Source organism: Balaenoptera physalus, assembly GCF_965194825.1.
Source record: "Balaenoptera physalus genome assembly, chromosome: 8".
NCBI lineage: Eukaryota > Metazoa > Chordata > Mammalia > Artiodactyla > Balaenopteridae > Balaenoptera > Balaenoptera physalus.
Genome location: NC_138887.1, coordinates 76241859 through 76269569, shown reverse-complemented (window position 1 = coordinate 76269569; position 27711 = coordinate 76241859). Strand labels below are relative to the sequence as shown.

Sequence of the window (27711 nt, the reverse complement as noted above, 5' to 3'; positions counted from 1 at the left end):
CTTATAGTAGTCTCTTAGGATGTTTTGTATTTCTGCGGCGTCTGTTGTAACTTCTCCTTTTTCATTTCTAATTTTATTGATTTGAGTCCTCTCCCTCTTTTTCTTGATGAGTCTGGCTAATGGCTTATCAATTTTGTTTATCTTCTCAAAGAACCAACTTTTAGTTTTATTGATCTTTGCTATTGTTTTCTTTGTTTCTATTTCATTTATTTCTGCTCTGATCTTTATGATTTCTTTCCTTCTGCTAACTTTGGGTTTTGTTTGTTCTTCTTTCTCTAGTTTCTTTAGGTGTAAGGTTAGATTGTTTACTTGAGATTTTTCTTGTTTCTTTAGGTAGGCTTGTATAGCTATAAACTTCCCTCTTAGAACCGCTTTTGCTGCATCCCATAGGTTTTGGGTCGTCGTGTTTTCATTGTCATTTGTCTCTAGGTATTTTTTTATTTCCTCTTTGATTTCTTCAGTGATCTCTTGGTTATTTAGTAACGTATTGTTTAGCTTCCATGTGTTTGTCTTTTTTACGTTTTTTTTCCTGTAATTCATTTCTAATCTCATAGCGTTGTGGTCAGAAAAGATGCTTGGTATGATTTCAATTTTCTTAAATTTACTGAGGCTTGATTTGTGACCCAAGATGTGATCTATCCTGGAGAATGTTCCGTGCGCACTTGAGAAGAACGTGTAATCTGCTGTTTTTGGATGGAATGTCCTATATATATCAATTAAATCTATCTGGTCTATTGTGTCATTTAAAGCTTCTGTTTCCTTATTTATTTTCATTTTGGATGATCTGTCCATTGGTGTAAGTGAAGTGTTAAAGTCCCCCACTATTATTGTGTTACTGTCGATTTCCTCTTTTATAGCTGTTAGCAGTTGCCTTATGTATTGAGGTGCTCCTATGTTGGGTGCATATATATTTATAATTGTTATATCTTCTTCTTGGATTGATCCCTGGATCATTATGTAGTGTCCTTCCTTGTCTCTTGTAACATTCTTTATTTTAAAGTCTATTTTATCTGATATGAGTATTGCTACTCCAGCTTTCTTTTGATTTCCATTTGCATGGAATATCTTTTTCCATCCCCTCACTTTCAGTCTGTATGTGTCCCTAGGTCTAAAGTGGGTCTCTTGTAGACAGCATATATATGGGTCTTGTTTTTGTATCCATTCAGCCAGTCTATGTCTTTTGGTTGGGGCGTTTAATCCATTCACGTTTAAGGTAATTATCGATATGTATGTTCCTATGACCATTTTCTTAATTGTTTTGGGTTTGTTTTTGTAGGTCCTTTTCTTCTCTTGTGTTTCCCACTTAGAGAAGTTCCTTTAGCATTTGTTGTAGAGCTGGTTTGGTGGTGCTGAATTCTCTTAGCTTTTGTTTGTCTGTAAAGCTTTTGATTTCTCCATCAAATCTAAATGAGATCCTTGCCGGGTAGAGTAATCTTGGTTGTAGGTTCTTCCCTTTCATCACTTTAAGTATATCATGCCACTCCCTTCTGGCTTGCAGAGTTTCTGCTGAGAAATCAGCTGTTAACCTTATGGGAGTTCCCTTGTATGTTATTTGTCGTTTTTCCCTTGCTGCTTTCAATAATTTTTCTTTGTCTTTAATTTTTGCCACTTTGATTACTATGTGTCTCGGCGTGTTTCTCCTTGGGTTTATTCTGTATGGGACTCTCTGCGCTTCCTGGACTTGGGTGGCTATTTCCTTTCCCATGTTAGGGAAGTTTTCGACTATAATCTCTTCAAATATTTTCTCTGGTCCTTTCTCTCTCTCTTCTCCTTCTGGGACCCCTATAATGCGAATGTTGTTGCGTTTAATGTTGTCCCAGAGGTCTCTTAGGCTGTCTTCATTTCTTTTCATTCTTTTTTCTTTAGTGTGTTCCGCAGCAGTGAATTCCACCATTCTGTCTTCCAGGTCACTTATCCGTTCTTCTGCCTCAGTTATTCTGCTATTGATTCCTTCTAGTGTAGTTTTCATTTCAGTTATTGTATTGGTCATCTCTGATTGTTTGTTCTTTAATTCTTCTAGGTCTTTGTTAATCATTTCTTGCATCTTCTCAATCTTTGCCTCCATTCTTATTCCGAGGTCCTGGATCATCTTCACTATCATTATTCTGAATTCTTTCTCTGGAAGGTTGCCTATCTCCACTTCATTTAGTTGTTTTTCTGGGGTTTTTTCTTGTTCCTTCATCTGGTACATAGCCCTCTGCCTTTTCATCTTCTCTATCTTTCTGTAACTGTGGTTTTTGGTCCTCAGGCTGCAGGATTGTAGTTTTTCTTGCTTCTGTTGCCTGCCCTCTGGTGGTTGAGGCTATCTAAGAGGCTTGATGGGAGGCTCTGGTGGTGGGTAGAGCTGACTCCCCTGCATTGTAAAGCAGATTCTTTACCATTGGGCCACCAGGGAAGTCCCTTCAATTATAAATAAATAAATAAATATTTTAAAAGTAAAAAAGAAAGTGGTAGAGTGCTATAACCTTAAATGTTGGATTCTATTCCCAAGAACAGGGCTAATCAACTGTTGAACATCTTGTGAGCTTTGTTTATCAGCAGAATGAGTTTCTGCTTTACAAAAAATTTAAAGTCAGCAATCAATATTGATTGATAATATTTCCCCTTGATGTAGATTGGAGGCCTAAGTTAGAACTAAATGGTGTTATTGTATGAAAGGAAAGTCTGAGGCAAGTGTTGGAGTGGAGGGCAGAAAAGGAACAGAAGAAAGCTGAATTGGAAATAAGCAGTGGAGGCTGTGTGTTTACCAGTGAATGAAACCTGTATCAGCACCAGTGAGTATATGTGGTCTTCTGAGACCCTTTAGTTCCTTTCCTGTTACTTTCTTTCATGACCAAGGTCTCCAAATCAAGGCCACCAGATGGAATAGGTCTACCTAAAGGAATGCTTTTCAAACTCTAACTGCCTGTCAAAGACCTGAGGTTCTTATCAAAATGAAGATTCTGGTTCATTAGGTCTGGGGTGAGGGCTGACATTCTGCATTTCTAACCAGCTCCCAGGTGATTCCAATGTGGCTGGTCCCTGATCACGGGATGCATCAGTGCAGTCATGCAGTGCCTCCCTTCATTTCAGGTGAAGCCTTAAAGCATCACATTACTTTCTTCTGATTTATCCTCTTACCTTACAGCCCTGCCGTCAAATGTTTAGTTGGCTTGCATAACTGCTGCCACATACTAAGCCAGCAGAGTTATCTTTCTCTCCCTTTGTTTAAGTGATCCTGATAACTGCCTACTTTGTATCTTGAGATGGCTTAACAAATGCTCCCCTTCGCTATTTTTCAACTCTCTCTCTCTAAGACCTGCACCATTTTATCGTGCTAAATTGTTAGTCGGACTTCATTTTTCAAATGAATCTTATTATTCTGGGTTTTGAAGTCAACTCTAGTTTTCTGAAACTTCCCCTTGAATCTGGACCACAGAGGTGAAACAAGACAAAGCAGGTGGTGAACCCCATGGCTGTCTTGGAATCACCAGTAGCCCCCAGCCTAAAAAATGGATGATATCTGATAATTCTTTTCACATGACATGCCAGCTTTCTTCATTTGCACAGTTTCAATCCTTTTCAATGCCTGATGTGTATCCAGACATCAGGACGGTTTAGTACATTTTTATTGAGCACCTTATTTGTTTGAAGTACTGATGGGATACCAGTCTACGTTCTCAGTTTGGTTATAACCCAGGAGAAAAACTTGGATGGAAGGGGAATGACGTTAGGGGAAGACTGAAAGAGTGTGTTCTACTGAGCAGCGAACCAGCAAGTAAGGACCCATTGCTGGTATAATGACAATGGCCTTGTAAGAATCAGGATTCTTCCTCTTGATCTTTTCAGAATCCTCCCAACTCTCCGGTTTTCAGTATCCATATTAGGCAAAATAGATCTGGCTACTTCCATGGGATTTGCAACTTTCATAAACTTTTTCTACAGTCAACATATTCAGTGATTGTTTTGTAGCTAGCCCAGGGGGAGTTCAAGTTTCTTAGTCTGAAGGCTTCCATTTCCTAATTGCTATGCTGGTCTTCATGCAATGTCTCATGGACACCTCATGAGATATATATTGTTGTCCTGATTTTACAGATGCAGTAACTGAGGCCTTGAGAGGTTAATTTGCCAGGTAAAACAGCCAATGACAGAGCCAGCATTCAGGCCTGGAAATGCTGACTTCAAGTCCTTCGTACTGACTCATGGGTTTTGCGTACTGAATAAGATTCGTTTGAAAAGTAGAAAAAGGTAGAAAAGTGAGGGTAGGGGAGAGCCGTGGATACAAGATTTAAGGTGATCAAGGCAGACTCAGCACCCCCCATGAGATGCAGACAAAATGGCTTTGCACAAGACATTGTTCTCTTGAAACTCTTTGTTCTCAGAGGCTGGAAGATGGCAAAGGAATAAGAAACAGTGTAGCCATCCCAGTTCAGTCAGAAAGCTTGGCTTATGGCTGGAAAAACAGTCTATTCAAAATGGAGTTATTTTGTAATGTTGCTATTAAGGTAATTGGACCATACTCCGAGACATACCTGGAGGAAAGAGCTATGCACAGATCTACTTCATTTAATTGCTTTGTACAAGGGGCCAAGTCTTAGCTTACCTTTAAATGAGAGCTAAGGAAATAAGCATACACAGCTACTCAATGCTCTGAATTCAATACAATGGAAACTTATAACCCATTGTGGCAGATGCTGTCAGGCTGCCCAGCTGCCATTCTTTCACCCAGTCTTCTTTGTGAAAAGGACCTCAGTGTGTTTGGGATGGTGGCGTGCCCACCTCTGGGGATGGATGGTAGACGATCTCACCCAGTGCTTCCAAACATTTTTTCATGACTCGCCACATAGAAAATGATTAAATTTTCACAATATGCTGTGCTAACCTGGAGGGAATTTGTAGGCATCAATATGGGGCTTGGAGAAAAACAAATCTATTATATTCTTTTCATATTATATAATTATGGTAAGAAAAATGAAATACAAATATTTAGAAAGAGACAAATTGGTAAATTTGGATGATATTTCCAAATAAGATATTTCCTAATTTTTTAAAATAAGAAACTCAATCGTGTTTCCACAAACCTAAAATTTAAAGATCAGATTTTAGGCTTGAAATGGTTAAACATTCTGCCATTTCTCTTCCAGAATTTTCTCTTCAAGTCCTTGATCGTCATCACAATTTTTGCTCACACAAAATTGGTGACTAAAAAAAAAATCAGAACCATGTTTACAACCATTCAAAATTGTAGGAGTTGAAAAGGTTTTTTCTCAAGTCTAATGTTTCTTTGACAAGTATTAAAATTTTATGTGATAATGTGAATGTATTTCAAATCCAGTAAAACTTTTCATATCAAGTATCTAAAGATCATGATGAAGTTCTAATCTTCAGAATGTGTAGTCTGGTAGTCCTACCTGCTGGTAGGTTGGATGTTACTAAAATGGTACATCAGTTGCCCAGGGACAGAAGTTCCTGATAGAGGTAAAGGCTAAGATTGGGGGTAGCCAACCAGAGTGGGGCCTACCAGAAGCCCCTATTTGACCTCCCTGATCGATCCCCAACCCCTAATGACCACACCTTGGGCTATGCAAACTCCTCCTTAGATGCCTGATATAGGTGTCTGTTAGAAACCCCTTGTCCCTTAGAAACTCCTCCAGCAGCCCCAGGCCTCTCGTCCCTGTGCACCATTGTAGACTCTGCAGCTGGCTTCTCCAGTACATGCCCGGGGGGGCAGCACCTCTGCAGCCGTGCTCACCTGTTGTCAGCAAGTACCAGATACTACTCCCTGTGCTCACCCCCTTAAGGTACAACAGAGCGTGTCGTTGGACACCACCCTTCTCAGCCCACCCTGCAAGGAGTTCTGGAAGACCATGCTAATAGCCAAAGACAACCAGCCAGCAGGCTTCTGCTATACCAAGAAATGAGGGTATCAGTTTTATGTGGCTTAACTGTAACCCATAGGCCTTATTCAACACAGGGCACTAGTTGGGAAGCTTGGGTCCAAGCAAGCATGATGATCTGGTTCCCCACTGTTGCAGCCTCTTTGAAAGCTAAGAGAGGCTAAATGACCTAGTTCTGGTCAATGATACACAACTGGGTTGACCAGGGATAGGAGTAGTTCAGGGACAGGTTTTGTTTTCCAAGTAAAAGAGAACAAAAACGAATGTGTCTGGTACTGATCCTCCCCCAATCCTTTCTCCCTGGAGTGGGGATGTGCTCTAGAGCTTCAGCAGCCATCTTGTGACTAAGAAGTGAGAGAGGTATCAGAGAGAGGCCAGGAGTACTGCAGAGCTGCTGGTGCTGACCTCATTCAGTTTCCAGATTAATGCCAAGAGCCCTATCTTCAGATTTCCTATTACGTCAGAAAAATAAATCCCTATTTGTTTAAGCCAGTGGAAGTTGAGTTGTCTGTTACTTGTAGTGAAAAGTATTACTTACATGTTTATTTTACTGTGCCTATAAGGACCCATAGAGAATGAAGGACATTAGCGTTCTTTATCCATTCAACAAAATATTGAAAACAATTCCATCCTCGGCAAGTATAATGCTAGTTTTGCAAACATTCCTTAAGAAGAAGAACTTAAACTTGACATGTTATCTGTGAAATAGATGGTGTGGATATGCTTCGGTACCTGCGGCTTGTAGGTGTAGGGAGCCACTTCAAACACATGTTCAAGTGTGGCAACGCCCTGGTGTGTGGAGTGAGAATAAGCTGCGTCTGCTTGCGACGGCTGGGAATGTTGCATTTCCTTTCCTGTGTTGGTGCGGCAGAGTCTTAAAGGGCTGGAGAAGCCCTTCAAGTGGTTTCCCATGGCAGCGTTGGGGAGAGAGCAGTTACTAGACCTCTCTTGCCTCCAAGAAACTCACCTAGCTTAAGTGAAAGGAGAGATTTATCCAAAGGACCTTGGGCTATTTTATGGTAAAACCATGCGATGGGGAGGGACATGGTTACAGTGAGCCGTTAAGGACTACGACAACAGGAAATGACCATCACCAGAGTTCTCTTTCTGCCTCTTGCTTCTGCTTCTGCTGTTTTGGCTTTATTTCTCTCTCTTGCTACAGACTAGTTCCCTTACCGGGCAGGAACTTAGCTCCTGGTAGCTCCCAAGTTTACATCTTTTAGATTCAGCTACCAGAGAGAGGCTGACTCTCTAGGTCCCTGTCCCTATATCCAGTCATTGTTCGTTGGGAGCCAGGGGCAGAGTATTAGGCTGCGAAGCTATGGCCAGAGGGCTGGGCCATCCATCTCCTGCCAGAGGCAGGTGGATGGAGTAAGGGGAAGAGAAATTTCCAGAAAAGGGTATGGTAGCAGTATTGGGCAGAGTTCCTTATGTAGCCACCACAGAAATAATTCCCACTTCACTCTGTGTATTTATACTGACAAAGGATACAAGTAAGGAGAAGACAGCTGTGTTGGTTTAAGGTCATGTAGGAAATCAGTAGACAATTTAGAATGAAAATGAAGAACTATTCATTCTTACTCTGTCTAGGCTGTTATGTTCATTTATTCTAGCCTTTTTTTTTTTTTTAACATCTTTATTGGAGTATAACTGCTTTACAATGGTGTGTTAGTCTCTGCTTTATAACAAAGTGAATCAGTTATACATATACATATGTATAGCCTTCTAGCCTTCTTGGTAGCAGTTCTCATTGCTTTCTTGGAGGCTTGTTGCTAAGAGCTGCCCTATTTCCTTGTCACAAAGCCTTCTTTAGAAAGTTACTATAGTACCTGGAGGGAGTTTTGGGACAAGAGTGTTTCCTGACCTCATCCTGGAGACATTATGCCAACATCTTTACAAACACAAACACACTGGAATCACTTATGGAGAATATGAGAAAAATATAGCAATGATCTTTCTTGGAAACTGTAAGTGTAATCAGTCAGTTTAAAGCAAGAGAGTAGGAAGTTATTAAACATGACAAGCAAAATCTTTCTCACTCTTGTTGATGGTTAATTTTTATATTTTGGATATTATAGCCTTACAAGCTGAGCCGTAATATCCAGAAAATTTCTTTGCTTTGTAAAATTAGTTTTTAATGTTTAATGAATATTCAATTTGTTTCAGTTCCAAGCTTCCAGTAACATAAGAATTTATTAGCCATTCATTCATTCAACAAACGTTTGTTAACATCTGCTCTATGCCCAGCTTTATGCTGTCTCCTCACTGCACTTTTTTCTCTTGGTATGTTTTAAGTGTTTCTATGAAGTGGTTTTAGAAATAACAACTATTTCTCTTAGCAGTCATTTTCTCCTCACTCCCTTTTTGGAAATCCTGCTCTGCGCCCAGAAGTAGGAGCTATAATTCCAAGTAACCCTGCTTCCCTAGACACAGTTGATTGTACCAGGGATAAAAACCTGACCCCAGATTGTCAATCGGATTCTTTCTCCTGAGAAATTGTAACAGAAAGACAGAAACTGAGTTGGTGTTGGGTGTTAGAACTAAAAGACCATAGATATGCTGGAGGCTGAGGCTGTTATTTTGGAGCAGAAACGATGGGCCCACAGAGAAGCAATTGAGTATACAAACCACTTTGCAGAGAGAGAAAGAGAGAGAGAAAGAGAGAAAGAGAAGCAGACATGGAGCAGGATGAGAAAACATCTGGCATCAGAGGCCAAGACAAACCGGAGAGATTAGCTATTTAATGACTTTCCGGAGTCATTGTCATAGTTGCCACCATACCTAGTTGGGCTCCATGACCTACCTCATACATCCTAAGAAATTCACCTTCACTCAAGCATACTTGACGGGGTTTTTCTTTCTTTAAGCAAATCCCCTCTGACTAAGGGATGAGCTGATGAAGGTCAAAGTCAGCGAGCTAATTTAAATAGAGAGCGCTCCATTTAAGGTAACTTGAATATAATATTAGTAGATCAAGGACTTATCCTGTGTAAATGCAATACAAGCAATCATGTTTACTCAGAACAATTTTCTTGCTGTAAGAGTATTGAGGAATTAGAATGTATTGTGAATGTAGGATCTTCCTTTTTTTCGTTCATTTAAGGGAACATGTAGGCAGATCTCTTTCTGAGAAAGTGCAAGTGACTTATGGGAGAACTTTTTATAGCCCATTGCATCTATGTTGTAGTAATACTGGTTTCAAGAAATTGATGGAAGATTACTGATAATTGCTGCAGTTCAGCCTCCAGTTGGTATAAGGAAATATGATGTGAGCAGAGACACAGTATCTGACAACATATAAGATGAAACTTAGTGGTTACTAAAAGTTTTATGACTTGATTTTCAGGTTTAAATATCACCATTTTCTTTTTTAAAAATTTTTATTGGGGTATAGTTGATTTACAATATTGTGTTAGTCTCAGGTGTAAATATAACCATTTTCAATAACAACAATAACAATGATAACAGTAATAGTTTTGCTAGGTTTACCAGCTAAAAGACTATTTTTCAGATGTTATCATTTATCCATCCTTTCAGCCATTTTGAAAAATCATCTACAGTTGCTAAAAGGAAGTAGCTTCTGAAGTGGGCAAATCTAAACCCAGACTCTAGCTGTCTTTATATTTTTAAAATCAGTATTTTTTTCTCTTTTGCAGCTGAAATTTTCATGCTTGTTCTGCTAAAGTTGATGTTACTGCCATGGGAACAGGTCTCACAAAATGTCTTGCTTTCAATTACTTTAAAAAGGGGGCCCATTGTGCTCCAGAATTTTATGATCTCATAATGAAGATACTTAGGTCCCAAACCACAAGGTAGGTTGTCTTGCTAAAAAACTATTTTTCTTGGATAAGAAAATATGGAATGCAAAATTAAAATGTGATCCAGTAACCAACCAATAATCAACCACAATAGCAAGTGTGAGATAAAAGGACATTATGAAGCCCCAGGGACACACAGGGATGAAAGGAAGGGTAGAGATTAGAGTCGTCTATCCTCAAACTATAAATGTGGGATCATAACAATTTTTTTAACCAATAGTAATGGCTTTAAAATTGCAAATGAGTGTGGAATGGGTATTACAAAGCCTCTCTTGGGAACCATGAGTGTACTGAGTGGTCCTAATGCAAATGTAACAGATGGGATTGCCATTAGAACAGCAATCATCGCCCCATACCCCAAACTGTTGTTTCTGTCCCAATTTCAAATATCCTGTCCCAAGGTCAGGCTAGGTGTCAGATGACATGCCCTGGTACTTGGTTTTAAAATCGGACTGCTGTGGCCACAGAACCAGGTGGATGGGTTGGAGCATTCTGATAATAAAGGAGAAGGCAGAAAGGAAATAACAGATCCCCATCTTGCAGATGTTTACTGTGTGCCCATTGTGTATCCACTGTTCTAGATCTTGGGTTGCAAGGGTGAAGAAAATTGAAAATGCCCTTTCTCTTGTGGAGCTTACATTCTACTTGGGGGAGACTGACAATAAAAAAAAAATAACTAAATATAAATGTTAAATGGAAGTAAATTATATAGAAAGTATAGTCTGGGCAAGGCAGATGAGAAGGAAGAGTGAGAGTGATATAAGTTTTTGTAGGATAGAAAGGCTTTACTGAGAGGGAGACAGATGAGAAAGGGAGCTAGGCTGACATCTGGGGGAAGAATATTTTGGATAGAGGGAATGAACAGTGTGTGAAAAGGCTCTCTGGTGGATAGTGAGAGGATGTTTGAGGAACCTCAAAGATATTAATGGAGCTGGAGAGGTGTGAGTGGGGAAGGAAAATGGTAAGAGATGAACTCAGAATGAACAGGGTGAGGTCAGGTGGGATCTTTATAGAACTTGACAGTAAGGTATTTGGCTTTTGCTCTGAATGAGTGGAGAAGTCCTTGCAGGGTTTTAAGTAGTAGAGGAATACAGTCTGACTTCCATTTTCAAACGCTCCCTGTGGCTGCCAGTTAGAAGAGCACTGCACTAATCCAGATAAGAGATGCTGGTAGCTGGGACAGAACTGCAACAGTAAAATTGGTGATAAAGGATGGCTGGATTCTGGCCATGCTGATGGATCAGACTGAGTGTAAGAAAAAGAGGAGCATGACTAGAAAAATAATAAAAGAATAAGGAAGAGGAAGGAAGGCAGGAAGAAGAGGAAGGCGGGGGTTAATGTTTATAAGAGTGCATGCATACTGGGCTAAGCCTGTCCTTAGGACTTCTCTGGAGGTCAAACAAAGAACACCAGGATTTGACTGTCAGACTAGCCAGCATGTGACTCTTGGTTCACAGACACAACTTAAACATGAATTGACACTGGCTGTATTTCTTGACTGTTAAAATCTGCTGATCCCAAAGTCATGTGGCCAACCCATTGTGAATGCGTTAGACTCGTGGCCTCAGTTGGGAAGTTGGATGGAAGAGGCAGTGGGAGAGTAGTGATGGTCTGGGAAGGAGAAAATCTCACCTGCTTTTGTCCCTAGATGATGGTGACCCTGAAGGCCTAAGCCTTGGTTTATGAGGCATGAATAAGATCTTGTGCAGAACAGATGTCATTACCCCCAACCCAAATTTCATCATACAGAGGGTACGTATATTATTTGCATTTGAGTGCTTTATTATATTGGAATTGCAGTGATATTATTAACATTTGTACAAATGCACAAAATCTTGTCTCTTCTTGCTAGAAAGAGATGTAAAAATCTGACCTAGTTGAACAGTCTTAATGAACTCATTGTCCGTTGGTAACAATAAATGTGTTCACGATGCAACAAAAAGCTTAACATAAAATTAAACATATTAAATGCTGTTGCAAGTATTTACATGTATGTACCCCCAGTTTTTTTCTCCTTCCAATAAGGAAGGTGGTTGCTTTACAAACAGACAAACAAACACAAATGCTTTGCTGTTCACAATTACAAACAACCCCCCCGCCCCACGGAGTCCAGGACTTAAAGTGACAGCACCTTTTATGAGGACTTCCTTAGTTAACACTTACTTTGCACAATGTTAACCTTTTTTCTCTTAGTTCTATTTTTTGGACAATATTTATATTCCAATTGTCCTAGAACACTGTATTTGAACTGAGCCATTTTTTCTGGGCCTTTTCGGAAGATCCCAAATCCCATGTCCTCTCCAGGGAGAATATTTCAAGCTTATATTTTCTCCAAGACAAACCTCAAAGGCAGAACTCCTCTCTCTATGAGGCAGGTGTGATTTAGCAGAACATAGAAGGAAAGAGGGCGAGCAGTTCTTCTGTTCTACTGGCTGGCTGGTGGGGAAGGGTCCTTTCTCTGAAACCCCCTCCACTTCAGCATGGCTGATACCTTTCATCATGTCCTGTAGCGTCTATAGCCTTGGTATTCTAAAGGAGCAAACTAGACTCTAATGAGCTTATTGTGCATAAGATTTTAATGATGTATTTAAAGCTAATTTATTCAGGTTCCACATTCTCAGTCCTGAGGCTAAAATGATTCTGTTAAAAAAAAATCCTATAAAGTTCTATAAAATGAAACAATGCAAGAAAATCTTCAATGGCTTAAGAAGAGCTTTCTAAATCCTGGCTTCTAATGAGCTAGATATTGTAAGTTGGTCTAAATATAACAGCTGACAATTATTGATCTCCCTCTGATGATAAGCTTGGAAAGGTATCAGAGTGCCACTTAAGAATATTAATCTCTTAAGAAATGCTGGCAATTTGGCCTTACCCCCCCTCTTCAACTTGTGGTTAAATAGCTTTTTTTAAAAATAGACAATTTATAAGGAAAAAAATATATAAACACTCTTCAAGCAATTTGGCTATAAGCATTACATCACTGAAAAACTCCACAAGAAATAGTAAAATATTTTGAACGGACATACACTTTTTCATTTTCACAACATGATGAGCTGGGTTGGTTTTTTTTTTTTTTCTTTGTTTTGGTATTGGATTTTACTTGTAAGTAAGTTTATTGCTTCAGTGTCTTCTTGTCCTTTCTTGGATTATAATTGTAAAATAGAGGTGCTGTCCCTAATTATGGTACAAGGCAACAACATTGTATTTTTGAGACCTAGGAATGAAATAGTTAGGGTCACCGTTTTTTTTCAGCAGCCCAGAGAGACGATGGCGAGGACGACAGTCTGATGTGCATGGTGATGCACAAAAGAAGAAGTCTCCTGGCTCATTCAGCACACTTTGGTTGGAGGATAAGATAGAAATTTGTTAAGTGTAGCATAGCTGCTCCCTCACATCTGTTGCATAACATTTGTTAAAAACATGCTATGAATAAAGGGAGAAAGAGTATAAACTGGCTCTTCTCCTTGGCATTCTCATAGCAGGCTTCATCTAGGTTGATGTGAGCAACGCGTCTTGGCTATGCTACTGGTGAATGCACGCAAATGTACCTGGTGCAAATATTCCGTAAAGTATTTTAAATGATGCAGCTCAGAGCCTAAGAGGAAGCGTGGGGGACCTGGGAAGGGGAGGGTGAAGGCAAGTTTCAGGACAGGGAGGAGGTCTGAAAGAGAACAAGAGAAACTGACGGGGATTACAAATGCTAAAGTGCAATTTTAAAATATAAATTATTTTAAAAGCAAAGAGAGATTCTAAATTGCTACTGTTCGCATAGGCACGATTTTATTCCAATTTAAACGGGTTATTTCCTTTCCCTTCTCAGATATACTGCATAATGGAACTTGAATGGCTTAAAGCTACTGCGCACGGTTTGGGAAGGGGCGAGAAGAGCACTGAGGAAGCTGAATAGTGCAAGGCATTCTAGGAAGCTGGGGTGCGGCGGGGAGCAGCGGAGATGAAGCTGTTTTTACACTTTTACAAGAGAGCTGTTCCAGTTATAGTTACCGATTCCCTTTAGCTGAACTCTGCTCCCGAAAGGAAAGAGCTTACTTTCAAAATGAAAAAAGAAATAGATGATTTAAAACTGTTCCGAACATAGATTAAAAAATAACTCACAGAGCAATACAAATCCTTGGAATTTCTATGCACAGAGGTCTAAACAAACATTTCCACCAAATGATGGAGAATAGCCATTTGAAACCCTGTAAAATGAAGATACACACAACTAGAGTAGTTTATTATGAACTAATCCTTTAAAAACAAGTAGATCCTACAGAAGAATATTGTTCAAATGGAATGTTTAAAAATAACATTTATTAATAAATATCTTATAAAATTCTAAATTAATAGATTCCTGTTCAAATTTTGCTTTGGTCCTTGAATTCCACTGTATACACACATACATACATATATATTTTCTTAGATGGTTTTTTATTAACCAGAAAGAAGCACATTCTATCCTAACTGGATGGCTAGGTTTATAGCAGTTACAGATGCTTAAAACCCCCCAGCCAAAGGCTGGTCTTTTATGGCAGCTGGTTGATTTTAATGACAAGCTCAACTAACACACGACAATTTTCTGAACTAACAGACCACAGCCACCTGCACATTCACCACGGATGCCCCTCTATTCGGAACATGCACTGCATTTGATTTCGTGGGACTGACAGGCTCCAAAGAGCAACTGCTCCAAGTAAGTCACCCTAATGATAAGAAGGCATGCAGTGACAGTACACAAATTGCTCGTCCCCATGGGCCGTGTTAAGACTGTGACCGGCAAACACTGATGTGGAGATAGGAGAGGGCTGAGGGGAAGGGTAAAGGGAAAACATCCGACCTCACGCCAGGCGTTAAAACGAGTCCATTCATGTACAGGGAGGATTTTCACTCTACCTGTCCTGGCATATGTTGAGAAATGTCTTAAGGAGAAACAATTAAGATGGGACTGCCTCAGTGTAGGTAAGGACTGACCTGGTAGAAACGCTATCAGGTGTCCCTATCTTGGCTGCTAATTCCTGTCACAGGAGGCAGGGGAGGCGCTGTGCAAGTTTCCAGGCAGGTTGGCAGTGACTTCAGGAGCAGATCCTGCTGATAAAAACCCACCTGTGAACGAGGAGAGGCAGTGCTGCGCTGCAGGCCCTCCCTCCTCAGGATGGGTGCTCTGAAGGTCATTGCAACTGATCCGTGACCGTGTGGATGGATGACCCAGTAGCTGGGTGGGAGAGGAGAACAGGGCAGAATGTTTCCCCAGATTGGCAACAAGTGCGGGACAAGAAGGAGAGATTTCTCAGGCAGACCGATTATTCTACGGTCTGGTGAAAGCTAGGCCTTCACGTGAAATACTTAATATTGATAAGTCGAGTGTTGGATTTGACCAATGAGCCTTTCTGTTCAGGATTTCAAGAAGCTCTGACAACGTGCTGGCATCCTCCATTTACTGTATTTCCACACTGCTAATGAACATACCTAAAGGCCCTGAGTATAATAAGAAGATAGTTTATTCTAATTATACGTTGAGGCCCGTTTGCTCACTTGTGTGTGGTGGTTTGCCTTCTTAGCATAAAAAAACAGACATAATTGAGCTATACATAATGCACGTCAGTCAAACCGTCAAGCTGCTGAATTAAGAAAACTCAGGCAAGTTCTTAACTGCAGAGGCTTTCGGTTTAACAACTAAATATTTCAGTTAAGAGGTGGAACAGAAGTAAAGTAAAGCATCATTTTAGTGACAGCCCACTCCTTGGACATTCTGATATCACCAGTGGATTTTTTAAAAATCCATTTCATTAAGTGCTATGCATGCAGTAAAGAAAGAAAATATTTTTCACTTAAAGCAAAACAAAAATAAAAAAAAAATTTAAAAATTTAAAAACCCAAACAAATATTTCAATGAGCTCTTTCTCCTTTTTAGGGGGACACATAAATGGTCCTAGGAAGGAGTTTAGAAAAAATTATTTTTGATTTCAAAATAGAGACAAGAATGTTAACTGCTTTTTTAGCTAAATCTTAAACTTCTTAGGAAGCCAGTTAGGTTAAACCATTCAGCTATTACAGCTGGGATTCAAAACAAAACAAAACAACTGAATTCAGTATTTAAAATACTTAAAAATGATATGTTTGTCTAAAATATAATAGAAAATCCTTTTCTTGTTTGCATTTTTTTCTTTTTTCTCTTTTTGTTTTGTTTTTTTTTTTGCTTTTGCTTTTGTTTTGATTTTTTAGATCATATATCCAAGTTATGAGTTTCCCTGGAAACTCAAAACTTTCTTTTTGAAAGCACTGCATACATGAAAAGATTGTTGATAAATACCGATTTAAAAAGTAAGTTATTAGATAAAACTGAAACTAGTTATAAAAACCATGCTTCATGACCCTTATATTTTCTTTTTTTCTCCAAAATAGATTCTTACACTATACTGAGAGAAAAAAAACCACATCCTTCCCTTTTCCGAACTCTTATAAAAGCTACACCTTTTGTAAAATACTATTTTTTTATATCCCATTATCTCTCTCTCTCTCTCTCTCTCTCACACACACACACACACACACACACACACACACACACACACACACACACTCATGTTTGGAGGTCAAGCTTTCAAATGGAGATGAAACACCAGCACCTGCCCAGACCACTAGAGAAGAACATTAGCCCCAGTTATTTGTGAGATGTGATATTAAAACCTTAGCACAGTAGAATGGCTTGTTTCAAGGAGGCACAACTGTGGTTCGGACTATCTGCTTTCTATAATGGGCAAGTCCAGGAAAGTTGCTGAAAGTATAAATCAGAATTATTCAGAAGAGTGGAGTAGCCATATCCAGGGGATACTTTGAGCAGCCAGAGTGCTTTAAATGCTGTGGGAGGGCTGAAAGCACCTCCGTGGAAACATTAGGTTTTCTTTCTCTCTCTATTGCTCCAGTAGTTTGTCTACTTTCACCCACCAGAACAGCAAAGACGGTTCCATTGCTTAAGAAAAAAATAATAATATATCTTAGGCTATTAGCAGCTAATGATTGAACAATGTAATCTGTGTAGTGAATAGAGCCCTTCTGAATTATTATATAGTACATGGATTTTCAACATTATAGACAGGCCATATAAAACCAGTTGTAATTCGAGGGTATGATATTCTAGCCCTGCATCATAATTTGGACTTTCACAATTGAGGCTTATAAAGCTCCCTTCCCTAGTGTCTCCACAGCTGGCATTCAACAGTGCTTCACCTACAGCTAAGCCATCTTTTATTTGCTCTGATCATTAAAAACATTAAACCAGGCACATTAAACATCTCCCAGTTACTATTTTGTAAAAAGCAAGAGTTGAATGGGTCAGGGGCAAGGGAAGCCATGGCTAGGTCCACATTAGCTTTTTTTTTTTCCTTTAAACATTATTTTCTTCTTTACATGCAACATTAAAGGGGAAAAAATAAAACAGAAGGAAGTAAAAATAAAGAGTCAATAGGGAGCCCAGGTAAAAGTGGAAATGGAAAGGAAAATTGGGCATTCAAGGAAGTGGACCAAGAGTAGAAGGAGAGGTGGTGAGATGCTTGCTGATTTTATTTGGACATCAATGGAGCTTATACTTTTTTTATAGTAAGAGAAACAGGGTTGTGGAAAAGGCTCTCCATTTATCTGGGATTCTGGTGACATCATAGCGCCAACTCAACATAAGCTACGACATCATCAGACTTCTCCCCCAGTTGCCTTGCAGTCTGTATACTGGACATCTAGGTACGCCTCATTTTGGCTAAAAGCTGTGGTTTAACAAGATTCAACGTTTCAGGCAAAGGGTTGGACTGATAAGAATGAAACCATGACTATATACAGAAAGAGTTCAGTTTATAAACAAGTAACTGGTACCAGAAAATTGGAGAAAAGCACCAAAGCATTTCCCAAGCTGATAGATTATTAATTGCATAACTCCCTTTTTTGCTTATATAACTAAGTATAAAAGACAACATTTCCATAATAACTATAAAAATGAAAGCCAGTCTTTGAAGGGCTGAGGAGTCTTCCAGGTCTGAGTTAATTCTAAAAATGCCCTTAAAACAAAGGACGCAGGATATGCGACAGCTCTCCTTGGAGGCAAGGTCTGACCCTCGGATTTTAGAGAATCGGATTCAGGTCTGTTCTGTGAGTGGTGAGCTGACTGAGGGTGGAGCTTCCTACCACCTCGCTGACGGCCGAGGAAGTGGTGATGGTGTTATGCTGGATGACCTGCTGCTGAGAGCACGTGGGGACGGGGCTTGCAGGAGGGCTACTCTCTGGACCTAGGAAAAAGCACACACACACACACACACCAATATAGCTCTTTCCTGGGTGGACTTGGAGACTACTCAAAAAATACTGCTAGATGCTTGCTAGAAATAGGAGCGTTTCACACATTTTCTCCTGGAGGTTAATTTCAAAACTTTATTTTAAAGTCACAAAGCTATGCCTTCCCAGTTTATAGCTACAAGCAAAGCCATGCTTTCTAGATCAGCAACATGAGTTGATGTGTTTGAGTCGTGGCATGTGAAGTCCCCATCTTGTCTTTTCAAAGAGCCATCCATATATCAAATGTGGAAAAATACTCACATGTGGTGGGAGAATCTGTGTTGCTCAATCTAAAAAATTATTTGAAAAGAAATTGACCTTCAGCCATGAATCCCCGCTTCTTCCGCCATCCCCTACTCAATTAGCATTGAACCTATTGACATTCCAGGTGCAGATATTGGGATCTAGAAAAACAGATCCACTTTACATATTGGTAAACTGAGACAAGGTCACTAGCTTTTCAGCCCGGTGAATAACATGTAGCATATCCTGAGACATTGGATATAATTCACCCAAAGCCTGTTTCCCAGCCCATAAAAGACTGCTAGCCCACCAGTAATTGGGCTCCTACTGGCTGCAGAATTGGAATTTGGTGGGATTTTACAACGTGAAATGCCAGGGAACGTCTAGCCAGAAATTATTAGGAGGTGGCGGGCATGGTGATAAATGGGGTCAGAAAAGAAGGGTTCCCTCTGGTGCAGTAGTCTGGCAGCCACTCAAGAATTCTAGCATGATATCCACCTGGGTGTGCAGTCTATGCTTTACTTTTGTTCTTTCAATAAATCCAATGAGAAATTGGTGGCAAAAAACTGGACACTAAAAAAAGCAAAAAAGTCAATGACTTACTTAGATATCCTTGTGATTCTTTCTGCATGGCTGTTATGGGGCAGTCTTTATGCGTTAACAACAGCTGTTTCAGCTGTGCCACCTCGTTTTTCAACATGGACACTTCATTCTGGAAAGAGATGGATCCAAGTCATGTTAAGAAGACCAGGGAATACAAACCCAAGGCCCCGTGCACTTTCAACAGTGTAACTGGCACACTTCCTTTCTGTTATGTCTGAATGACATTAATAATATTATTTAACAGGATTCACCTGAAAATTTGTAGCTTGCCTTTGATTTGGCCCTCAGGTTTACCAGGGGCTTTCTGTAGAGACTAGGTTTTAATTCAAGAGCTTAATCCTATTAAAAGTTACTTAGGTGGGACCCTCCATTCTACACTGACTGGGTGACTCTAGGCAGGTAACATAACCCAGCTAAGCTCCAGCAACCTTGGATGGGAATGAAAATAGTACAAAGTTCTTTGAGTTGTTGTGAGGATTAAATGAGGTAATAGGCGCAAAGCATGCAGAACAATGCCTAGCACAAACTAAGCACTCAATAAAGTTAGCTCATAATAATTCTCTTCACGCTGTCTTTTTTTTTTTAAAGATTTCTTTTTTTTTTTGACATGGACCATGTTTTTTTAAAGTCTTTATTGAAATTTGTTACAATACTGCCTCTGTTTTATATTTTGGTTTTTTGGCTGCGAGGCATGTGGGATCTTAGCTCCCCGACCAGGGATCGAACCCACACCCCCTGCACTGGAAGGCAAAGTCTTAACCACTGGACCGCCAGGGAAGTCCCCATGCTATCTTACAGGCTCAGGTTTGACACTGATCACGAATAGAAGGTGAATGTGAGGCACTGGGAGGAACTGTGTGGCAGGATGAGTGGCTTCAAACTGAAATGCCCTCAGAATAAGCCGATTTCCCAAAAGAAGTTCTTCATGGGCTACAGTTCAACAGAGCACGTCCTTCTGCCTGATGCCACTTAGGAGGACGCAGGGAAGCATACGGAGCAAATGTTGGTCCTCTACTGGTGGGATCAGGTCAGCCCAGGGAGGCCAAGGGCAATAGAGTTTAGGGCCATGATTGAGTTAATTTGATTGGTTCATTAACTAATTTGGCTAATTTCAGTCTATAAACTTTTTCCCTCCTCAATATCAGGGTGTTGTGGATTTACTTAGATAAGTGCCACAAATCTCCACTTTATGTAGTAATTCACAAAGATAGGTTCATAGTTTGTGGAATAATGTATTTGGCACCATCGTCTACAGATACAGTTGACCCTTGAACAACACAGGTCTGAACTGTGCGGGTCCACTTCTATGCAGATTTTTTCAATAGATAACAATACTGCATGATTAGCAGTTGACTGAATCTGAGGATGCGGAACCACGGATACAGAGGGCTGACGATGGGATTTGAGCACAAGCGGATTACAGGATCTGAGGCCAGTCTTGGAACCAATCCCCGCTGATATTGAGGGACAACTGTATAAATGTAGAACAGATGGGTCCAAGGTGCTGCCCCTTGATAAAAGTAAACTGTAAACGTAGCACTACCTCAAATAAGCCATTTTACAGTTGTGATAAATAATACCCTCTCTCTGGCCAGTGTTCATTTGTGGCTGCCACGCAATTCTACTCCACATGGAGGAGACGTTTCAAAAGCATGCACACAGAAAAAGGTGTTTTAACATTTCTGTCATTAAGTTGTATCTACACTTTCAGTATGAACTTGGCTTTTCAGGCATGTATTTATCACCTAGAAAAGTAAGTTTGGGATTCTGAAGTTAATTAAAAAAATTATTTTGGAAAATTGTTTCAAAGAATACCTCCTAATTCCAAATTCATTGGCAAAATACATTATAAGCAATCAAATGTTGAGTAGCATGAATAAAAAAATAATAAAAATCTCATCTACAAGGCTTTTATGCCTATCTGACGAAAGGGGGGAGGGATAAGTTAGGAGATTGGGATTGACATATACGCACTACTATATATGAAATAGATAACTAATAAGGACCTACTGTATAGCACAGGGAACTCTACTCAATATTCTGAAATAACCTATATGGGAAGAGAATCTAATAAAGAATGGGTATGTGTATATGTATAACTGATTCACTTTGCTGTACACCTGAAACTAACACAACATTGTAAATCAACTATACTCCAATAAAAAATTTTTAAATCTGCCTGAGAAATTAGCACTAATGATGAATAAATCACTTAATTTTACAGGAAAATTGCTCTTAAATTTGAGAACATTCAGGAAGGTGAATTGCACCTCCCACGTCCAAATGAGTGTGGTTGATAAGGGGCCCTATCAAAGCTGAAAGTGACCCTTGTCAATTTGGGGGTCAATGGGACAAGTTTATTTATAGGACAATTTATTTTAGCCTTAAACACTATTTTTTTTCTCTAATTTTATGCCCATTTAAATTCAGACAGCCATCCTTCCTTTTCCCAGCTCCCCCTCTGCTTAAAATAGCCTGTGTAAAAGAAAGTTACTTTTAGACCATTAAATAGAAGGCAGTCCCTGGTTAAAAACAAAACAAACAAAAACAGAACAGAAAAAGGAGAAAAAGAAAACTAAGATGTTTGAATGTATACATATTTGGCCTCAAAATGAAATGTGATATGATTTGTATTTGGACTATAGAGATAACACTTTTCTGAAACCACAACTGCTAGACAACTGGACCCTAAGGGGAAACTGTCAGTTGCAGATAATGCAGACAATGGTTCTAAGAAAGTGGAGTCAAGCTCCAATCCTTAGTGAATCCAGCTATACTTTTCTTCCATGATCTAGGAAACAAATGAGGGAAGTATTTAAAATAACACAGAACAGGATTCTGTTGCTTTCTTGTACTTCTGGAAGAAAAGAAAAATCTCACTTGGCAGCTGCCTTGGAGGGGATGATTTTAGTCTCCATTTCTTCCTCCTCTGTGTCCTCGGCAGTCACACCTTTTCTAGGCAGTCTTCCATCCCCCAGACTCGAAGTGTACATTGCCCCTTCCTTAAAAAAAACACTTTGAATTCCGTTCTTTGGGTTCCTACAATTGCAAGGAGCTAACTGCCTACAATACTCGGCATATCCCAAACCATTTCAGGATAAACCTTTTGCTTTCATGAGAGGCCACAATAAAACAGCACCAGTCACCACAACAAACAGTGTATGTGGTGTCCTGGCCTACAGCCAAAGCCCCATAGAAAATAGATGATTTTAGTGGCATTTTTGGTCTATGGACAGCAAAGCACTTTATTAATAAACCAATACATTGTAAGTATAGAAACTGAGGACCTGGGAGTTGTGAGGGTCTGTAAAAATGTAGGAACCTGGAGAGCACTGTAACAAATGACCATCATTTAAAGATATATGTGAATATGGACATATTTCTTAATGTAATATATTAGTAATTATGTTATTTAGCTATGTTAGGGTTGGAAAATGAATGCCAATTAATATTCTCCATAGACAAGAACAATTAGCCTCCCTCTTGCTTAGATCATGCACACATAAGTACGATACTGATAAGGACTAAATAAAAGTCTAATGGCCACAGAAGCAACAGAAATTCATGGGGCAGCTTCCAGCAGAAAAAGGAACTCTCAAATGAGAGTTGAGAATAATCGAGTTTGGCTCCCCAAATTGCCACACCAACCTAGTGTAAAACAAGGTGGTTGGACTAGTTTTCTAGTTACTTCCTGCAAGATCGTTTTTTATTCTATGAATTGCCTTCTATTGAGAATGCTAATTACCTAATAATCTAATGAAGGTCTCCATCTTGATTTTTTAGTCACTAGTTAATTGCTTTTGGTATTCTCAAATGGGCTTATATATCAAGTCTTATATTTCCTAAGGGAGCCAGTCCTAGCACCTCCTGTACTTCCAAATCTTATCAGGGCAGATTCCAAAGCAGCATTTACAGTTTCACTTTTGTGCAAAATTTCAAGTCCATGTACATGTCCATATTGTGAGAGTCTACAGAGCCTTCATCAGATTCCATAAGGGAGCATTTGGGTTAAAAACAGTCGAGAATCTCTGCCCTAGAGGAAGCGGAGTGAATCATGTGTGCTGTGCACATGCATAAACATTCCATATTGATAGATATCATTCCATATTGATAGACCGACTGATGTAGGAAATGCACAAATACTAGACTATATTTTAAATAAAAATCCTTTTCAAGATAACATTAATAGAAATCACCTTGAATACATTCTGGAAGAGAAGAACCAGACAGCAAATGTTTCAAAATGCATGAAAGAAATCAAAAGTGGCCTGCAGTTCTAGTAGGGAAATAAAAACCAGGACTTCTGGAGATATTTTCTTATTCTGAATTACCTTGCATTATGAATTGATGCAAGTCACCATTTTTTTTTTTACTCCCTTGTGTAGGTTGTAATAATAACTATAGGTCTTCATATAGAAGCACTTTGCAAAAGCAAAGTATTAATAATAAGTATTGATTCTCTTGCTGAAATCAGCTCTTCATTCTTTTCTTTTTTCTAAACTAGTTTGGGTTTGCTACTCCTAAAAGTTTAGCCATTTAAATAGTGACTGTAAGAGTATAGATGTAGTTGTTAGATTAATCTGTTCTTAAACCCATAAAGTTGACTTGGGATGAAGTAGCACCCCTATATAGACACTCAACACTGTAATAACATACTTTAAACAAGCACTCCAAGAAGTCCCTAATAGCTACATTTTCAGTTTTTAGCTTTGGGGGATGTCATTTTGTTAATATGACAAACTCCAAATGCTTTTTGATGTAAGCAGTAGTCCATGCCAAAAAAATAATTATCAAAATGAGCCCTGCCACATAGCCCCTCCCCTATTTTTTTTTTTTTTTTTTTTCTTGTAGATTAACTGAGGCCAGGTTTGGTTCATTCTAAAACAAAGGACTTTCAATTTGTACAGCAACAGTTCCCATCTGGCCTATTCTCTTGCCAAGTCCTAAACCTGAGCTCGTGTGTCTAAAATTTCAGCAGCGACTTAAGCCATGTGTCTTTGCACTGAAAAAGAAAAGCAATTATTTTCGTGGGCGACCAGACGATTTCCATATCATCTATTGAACACAAACAATCCACTGAGCACCACATTAGCAGTTGATGAATTTAGAGCTCATCTCAGCCACTCTGTCAGTGAAAAGAATGTGGATTCCTTCATAGTTGAAGAACTTTCTAGAATGAAAGATCACAGAGCAGTGGGTTAGGTCAAGAGAAGACTCGCTTGGGTCTTCATCCTACTACTTGCTGGTTGTGTGACTTTCAGGAAGACTCCTTATGTCCCCCGAGACTCAGTTTCTCCCAAATAAAATGTCAGATTGGGTGGTTTCTAATATTTCCCCCAATTCCTATACCTGTGTTGACCTCTTGGGTAGAGGTTTGTTGTGAGATGAGGAAATGAAGTCTGGGAGTATGATTTTGTTTTCTCAGGTCTGATTTTTCCAATCTGAAGCTCTGCAGCCTAACTAGAAGATTTATGCTGGAAAACAACTCAAAAGTGGCAGCTGGCCATCCAGACCTTGGATATTCCTTTTGGCGGGAGTTTGTTTGTGTAGCACCTTCCATTTCTGTTTACTTAAAATTTGGCTCACTGGACCAGCCTCAAGAGAGACAACTTTTTCTTTTGACAAAGGTCCAGTGAGAGGGAAAGGGTCATTCAAAGGTAGCAGAATCTGCATATCCTCTCCAGCATCACGTGGCGTGATGCAGAGCACTCGGCCTCACAGAAAACATGGAGCCCTTGTGGTTTCCGTCCCTGTGAAGCAAAGCAGTGGTTGGAAAACACCAACAACGTAGTCTTTTCAGAGACCGTCCCTTCCTCAGGCACTGCTTTAACAACCAAAAATACTGGTGCCTGTTGAATGGCCCCAATAGAACTTTTTTTTCTGGTTTTCAGGGGCTAGAATTCTAGTATCTCTTATCCTTAGCCATTTGGGTTCTAAAAATGTGAAAATTAATAGATTAGGTTTGGGACTTCCCTGGTAGTCCAGTGGTTAAGAATCCGCCTTCCAATGCAGTGCACGCGGGTTTGAGCCCTGGTTGGGGAACTAAGATCCCACATGCTGCAGGACAACTAAGCCCGGGCCGCAACTACTGAGCCCGAGCGCCACAACTAGAGAGAAGCCTGCGAGCCGCAACGAAAGATCCCATGTGCCACAACTAAGACCCGACGCAGCCAAAAATAAATAAATAAATAAATAAATAAATAAAATAAGTCTCTCTTCTGGCAATAAGCATGTTTTAAAATATACTCTTTTAAAAAAGTAGATTAGGGTCTCATAAAGGATATACCTTATATGTTAAGTACCTTATATGTTAAGTGAAAGCTATAACATATATGCATATGTCAAGTCATGAACACATCTGACGTCAAAGTAAACCAGTATCCTCACTTTTCCTGGCTCTCTGCTATGACCCCCTCCATGTCTTCAGGCTCTAGAAAGATGGTCAATACCCTGGGGTCATTCTGCAAGGACTCATTTTAGTTAAAACTGATTTAAAAACTTGTCCGCATCTGATTACATGTCAGCTGACTACTCAAGGCTCCTTCATCTAGGTCAGTGGGTCTCACTCAGGGGTAATTTTGCCCCCCACGGGGGACATTTGGTATTGTCTGAACATTTTTCACTTGTCACAACTTGGGGGTGGGGGAGAGGGTGCTACTGATACCTAGAGGGTAGAGGTCAAGGATACTGCTAAGTATCTACACTGCACAGGAGACAACAAAGAATTACTGAGCCCCAAGGTAATAGTGCTGAGATTGAGAAAACCTGCACCTGTTCACGGCCCTCTTGCAGATCTCAGAACTGGTAGCAAATTCCAGGGGTTCTCACATTTCAGTCATTACAAAACCACTGCTGTGATATTTGCTAGGTCACATACACCAGAACTTTTATTTACTTAACATGTTTGTACAAATTAACTCATTTTTTAATGATTTAGCCTGCTCCTTACCAAAAATATCTGTGAAACTGAAGGTTTGATGTTCTGATTACATTTTTCAGTACCCATAAAAATTAAGGTATGATTATTATTAATATTAAAAATGTGTGCCCATGTCCACCTAAAAGCTTCTCGCATACTACTGTGCCTGCCAGATTCTAGAATTATAGGCTTTCAAGTTAGAGTGGTTTCAGCGGTGTTTGAGTCCAGCCAAACTCTGCGGCTTGATTCCCTTAAATCACATCTTTGCCAAGTGGTCAGGCAGCTAGTTCTTGGACACTCCAGAGATGGGGAGCTCATTCGTTTATTCAACAGATATTGAGTACAGACACTCAGGAACTCTCCATGCTAGACCCGACATTAGAAAAGGGGGTAAGTGGTCGGGGGAGAGGGTAACAAAACAGAGTCTCCAACTTCACACAAGCTTCGTACAAGCTAGTGGGAGGATTTATTATCTTACTTCCCCCATATCTGCTATATACGTTTCCCAGTTTCTTTCTCATGTCTATCATTAAAAGAATGATACACTTGGGGGGGAGAGTGAACGTCCATAAATGATGACAGTCAGTCCCTGTACAACCCAAACGGTGGGTCCATGTATAACCCAAACTGTCTTTGTATAATTTCAATTTGTACACTGGACGCCCCAAGACCATTTCCACTTAATGGAATTAAATATGCAAAGGGGGGTTTGGCACCCTAATTGCTCCTTTCTGAGGATGCACAGAGGATGGGGGGTGAAGGTGACCTATGAACTACTGAGGAGCAGATTCTCCCTATTTTAGGCATTCTTTCTCCTCTTCCCTCCACTCTTTAGCCATGATCTCTGCTCCTGGAAGCACTGTATAATCCAGCGCTATAATCCACCATTTTTACTGCTACCCCTGGACTGCTTGTCACTAATATAATACTTGCTTTTGCTTCTGCTGGTGAACAGTGCACTCCTTTCTGTGTTAGAACAAATGCCCTGAACTGCGTCATGTGTATGGCGTGAAGTCCGCTGGAGAAGCTCCAGGTGCTGGAGGTTCTCAAAAACTCCTAGAAGTGGCCTTGTTATAAAATGTCCCCCCACTGAGCCAACCATGGAAAGCAAAAATCATGCAAGATTCAAATCTTGTCAAGTTTAAAAATGAGATGGAAACACGCCGTTTCTTATGGAGTAAAATAATAAACACAAACCTCCCTTTTTTCCGTTAAACAAAAATATAGATAATCTAGTGTAAACTGAAGCAACCCCCTCATCCAGTGGACAGAAAGAGCAGCCTTTCGGTTGAAGATGTATTATGTACAAATGGCTCTGTAGACATTGGTTCATTTATTCCTCCCAACAACTTTATGAGGTTATTATTCCCATTTTATAGATGAGGAAACTGAGAGCCAGAGAGGTTAAACCCAGCAAGTAGGTACGGAACAAGAGTTTGAACTTCTGTCTGACTGAGCTTCTGCTCCCAGCCCTATAACTTAATTGGGCAGGGCTTCCCTCCTCAGAGCAGACTGATGTAAAAATGAATGGTTGTTTTGTTTCGTAGAGTGTCTCGGAACTAATAAACCTTGAGGAATAAGCCTGCAGTTGCTCTGTGGGGTAAGGGGTGGTGTTACTGCTTAGGTCAACAAGTGCCTGCGGGGGCAGGAAATGCCAATGTTACACAGGGCCGTTGAGTGCTGGGGAGAGAGACAGTGGCCTGCACCTGAAGTTGCATGTTTGTCTGGGTGAGTTCTTCTGCTTTCTTTTCCAGTGACATCACCCAGACCTTCCTCTTCTGTCTGCAGCGGGTGGCGGCTGCCCGGTTCCGTTCCAGAAATTTCCGCCGCCTCTCGTCCGGATCCTCATCCACCACCCTTCGCCGGCGCCCCCCTGTGGGCTGAGGCGGCTGTATTGTCTGGGTGGGCTGCATCTGTTGTGTCGCTGGTGAAACCTGCT

The 27711-nt window shown here is 40.1% G+C and overlaps 2 protein-coding genes across 28 annotated transcripts in view; one reads left to right on the top strand and one right to left on the bottom strand.

Moving 5' to 3' along the window:
- Window positions 1–27602, top strand: part of TRIL (TLR4 interactor with leucine rich repeats) — a 137481-nt gene extending 109879 nt beyond the window's left edge. For 12 of the 17 annotated variants that reach the window (XR_014266415.1, XM_082471797.1, XM_082471803.1 and 9 more), the window contains 2 exons: window positions 11343–11446; window positions 13515–13618. The gene's annotated coding sequence lies outside the window, so the exon portion shown is untranslated. Of the gene's footprint in view, window positions 1–2350; window positions 2775–11342; window positions 11447–12946; window positions 13007–13514; window positions 13619–14282; window positions 14375–27526 lie in introns of those variants that run through there. The other 5 variants (XR_014266416.1, XM_082471799.1, XM_082471808.1 and 2 more) reach the window with 5 other exon arrangements.
- Window positions 11456–27711, bottom strand: part of CREB5 (cAMP responsive element binding protein 5) — a 409265-nt gene continuing 393009 nt past the window's right edge. For 6 of the 11 annotated variants that reach the window (XM_082471925.1, XM_082471926.1, XM_082471931.1 and 3 more), the window contains 3 exons: window positions 27479–27709; window positions 18854–18962; window positions 11456–17961 (listed from right to left, as the gene is read on the bottom strand). In XM_082471925.1, coding sequence (XP_082328051.1) covers window positions 17798–17961; window positions 18854–18962; window positions 27479–27709 — 504 coding nt within the window. In that variant the 3' untranslated portion in view covers window positions 11456–17797. Of the gene's footprint in view, window positions 17962–18089; window positions 18298–18853; window positions 18963–19547; window positions 27710–27711 lie in introns of those variants that run through there. The other 5 variants (XM_082471921.1, XM_082471923.1, XM_082471930.1 and 2 more) reach the window with 4 other exon arrangements.